Source organism: Centropristis striata, chromosome 15 (assembly GCF_030273125.1).
Source record: "Centropristis striata isolate RG_2023a ecotype Rhode Island chromosome 15, C.striata_1.0, whole genome shotgun sequence".
Taxonomy (NCBI): domain Eukaryota; kingdom Metazoa; phylum Chordata; class Actinopteri; order Perciformes; family Serranidae; genus Centropristis; species Centropristis striata.
In genome coordinates, this window is record NC_081531.1 from 24,630,830 (window position 1) to 24,633,754 (window position 2,925).

The following is a 2,925-nucleotide window of genomic DNA, read 5'->3' on the forward strand; positions in this document are numbered from 1 at the left end:
ATTGAGATGCTGAACAGCGTTCACAACCTCTGTCACAAACACAATGTTAATGTATGTGTCAGTGATTACTATAACAAATAAAATGTCTATAGTCCTACCTCAATTTGGTCATGTTCGCTAATAAAGTGCCATGGTCCTTGGCGGACTCCTTGAAGAAAATCTTGTGATGGATCTACAATTTAAACATACAAAACACATCCAAACATATTGCAAATAACCAAATAATGCAATGCAATTTTTGTTGTTTTTCATATGGTCTCTCACTTCAAATAGGACTCGAATGGCATGCCAGTCCTCAAATTTGAAATACATCCCCTCCATTCTTTCCTCCTCTGTGTCTGCGTCTGAAAATCCCCACTGTACATTACGGCAGTTAGCCTCTGTGAGACGGTCCCCTCCAATTAGCAAGTGTTGTACCCCGTCAGCGTCTTTGGGCATATACCTAAGCAATAGATGGATATATATATATATATAGATAGAAAGAGATATACTTTATAAGGGGCACAATAACAAACTTGAATGCAAATAAAAGTGTGACAGATTAACAGATTGGTATATGATTGTCATAGGTTTGTTCACAACAGATTGTTACAGTCATCATGTTCAATTAACTTACTCTTGTTGTATTTGTCTCATTACATCTGCCAAGTCGTTTTTTTGGTTTTCATCTTTGAAGAAGGGGCCTAAGGGGAACTTCAGAGAGAGAAAAAGGTACATTAGAGATGTGTGAAAATGATAAACAAACTTAGAAAATATAGCCACATTAGGATGTCGTGGTTGCATCTTACATCAGTTGATAGTGTTGACATTTGACTGGAGTACAGATGAGGAATGTGATGCACCACTGTCTCTCCAAAGCTTTCAAACACATCCATGTGCTTGGTTAGCATTCTAGTGGCAAGAACAATGAATTCACGGCGCATGGAAGCCTGGGTGTTCCTCCATGGCAGTGATAAGTTCAGATTGTATTGTTGTATGTCCGTTGTGGGTTTGATGTTGGAGATGTGGTGTGTTGGTATGCGATCTCTGACGGCAATATGGTGTATCCAGTGTATGCTTTTGTTGCTCCTACTGGTTGACTGGTTGTGGGTGTGAACAAAGAAATCCAGATTGTCCATGATTATTGAATATGATGGGCAGGCCACACAGCAGTCTTCTTCTCTGGGGGCAGTTGTGCTGTTTTCGTCTGGATAAATGCATAATTTGTATAAAAGAACATTAAATCAATATGTGTACTTAATAATCAAACACACAAACAATAACTGTAACTGTGTTTCACATGAGGTACATTTCTCCCTCACCTGACAGATGAAGGTCCTCCAGGCTTTGGGATGCTTCTAACAATCCTGTGTCTCTGCTGCAACCTCTGAATTGTTGGAACTCAGCCCTACTGTCTAGTGCCAACTCCCTCTGCTTCTTTATGGCTTTGTCATGGGATGTGGTGATTGATAACCGGCTCAGTCTATTGAAAACGGACTTCTTTGCTCCGCCGTACTGAAGAATGGTGTTAATGTAGTATGATAAGGCAGCCAGGCGGGGTTGTCTGCCTCTCACAGCAATGGCTGCAGCAGTACATGCTGCAAAGTGGTTCTCATTGCTGACGCAGGTGAAAATAGCCAGTAAAAAGGGAGCAAGCCGATGGAGGTCATCTCTTAAGCCTTGGAAGGAGAATGACTTAAGGTCTGCTGGTTTTGACCTCCAGAGAATGAAGTCATTCTTTCGTAAGCAGAGTGCCTCACATTCTTCTTGCATAAATTGAATGATTCCAGCTTTGATTTCCTCCTGAAGGAGTTTGTGTTTTAATATATGACTGGCAGCCTCTTTCCATTTCTTCAGGACTATGCATTTTACGACAGGCTCTTCCTCAGACTCGCACACCCTTGCCAGCATTTGTGATGGATATTTGATTGCTACCTGAAAGAAAGTATACACTTAGTTTCAGCAGTTATACACAATAGTTTCAGCATCAGTGCTCTGGTCTTTTTTTAAATGGTTGCCATCGGGCTATGTTTGATTTAACATCTTAGAGAGTTTTTTTTATAGTTTGATAGTCACTGATCAAGTGAATATCTATTAAGAAAGGTATATGCTCAGAGCCAATATAATTTTTAAATGTGCTCTATAAATAAACTTTGACAATATAAGTAACAGCCAGACAGACCGGTTCTAAATAGCTTTCAAAGGAGATTTTGTGATGAACCAGGTCTCATTTGCCCAAATGATGTAAACCAGAGATAGTAGGCCTAGTTTATAGTGGAGTGTTGACATTATGCTCAATTAAGAGAGTGTAGCTCTGGAATCCTTTTCTACGAGTGTTATGACAACTGATGTGAAGGTCAATGCTTTCCCCTCTCTAGATTATCTGGGACAACTAAATAAATAACAAACCGTGAACTTTGTTTACTTTGAGTTCAGTAAGGCAGCCCAAACAAGAGTCGCTAGTTTGCTCATCTGGCTGTTCCATAATTTAGTTAAATGCATGCAACTTAAGAATGTGGAAGGACTTAACAGACAATTAAACTTATGGTACCTGGGTTGTTGTTTTTCTGACGGAGCTGGCACATGGACTCGGTGGGTTTGGGCAGGTCTTTTTCAGAGCCCTCGGGGTCTTCGACGGCGTGGGCTCGCGTTGCCTTTTGGCTGCGTTGCTGCCCCGAACTCCTCTTCCCATCGCCTAAATATAGGCAAGTCTTTTTCAAGCCTGCCGATTGTCGTGGCGCAACGCTGGCAGCATCTATTTGATTGCCCCGACTAATACACCTAATAATGCTAACCTCTCTGATATGCTCGTTGTTTTTTTTGAAAAATATATGTCTGAAGAGTGTGCATATGTGTAGTGTCCTTCTTCCTTCATATATACCTTGCACAAACGGCAATAATCGCTCGGCTCCATCATGTAAACATCTTTCGTCTTCTTCCTCAACG

The 2,925-nt window shown here is 41.0% G+C and overlaps 1 protein-coding gene across 1 annotated transcript; it reads right to left on the reverse strand.

Annotated features, from left to right (window-relative positions):
- Positions 1 to 612: 612 nt before the first annotated feature.
- On the reverse strand, positions 613 to 2,671 carry LOC131986225 (uncharacterized). The gene is made up of 4 exons (XM_059351076.1): positions 2,531 to 2,671; positions 1,302 to 1,914; positions 789 to 1,186; positions 613 to 693 (listed from the first exon to the last, which is right to left on the reverse strand). Exons 1-4 carry the CDS (start codon positions 2,669 to 2,671, stop codon positions 613 to 615), a joined length of 1,233 nt encoding a protein of 410 aa, XP_059207059.1.
- Between the last annotated feature and the right edge of the window lie 254 nt (positions 2,672 to 2,925).

Coding starts and splice junctions, on each gene's coding strand:
- LOC131986225 (XM_059351076.1), bottom strand. CDS start 2,671: ATGGGAAGAGGAGTTCGGGGCAGCAACGCAGCCAAAAGGCAACGCGAG. Junction 1,187..1,301: donor GGAGGACCTTCATCTGTCAG/GTGAGGGAGAAA, acceptor GCATTTATCCAG/ACGAAAACAGCACAACTGCC. Junction 694..788: donor TGTCAACACTATCAACTGAT/GTAAGATGCAAC, acceptor CTCTCTCTGAAG/TTCCCCTTAGGCCCCTTCTT.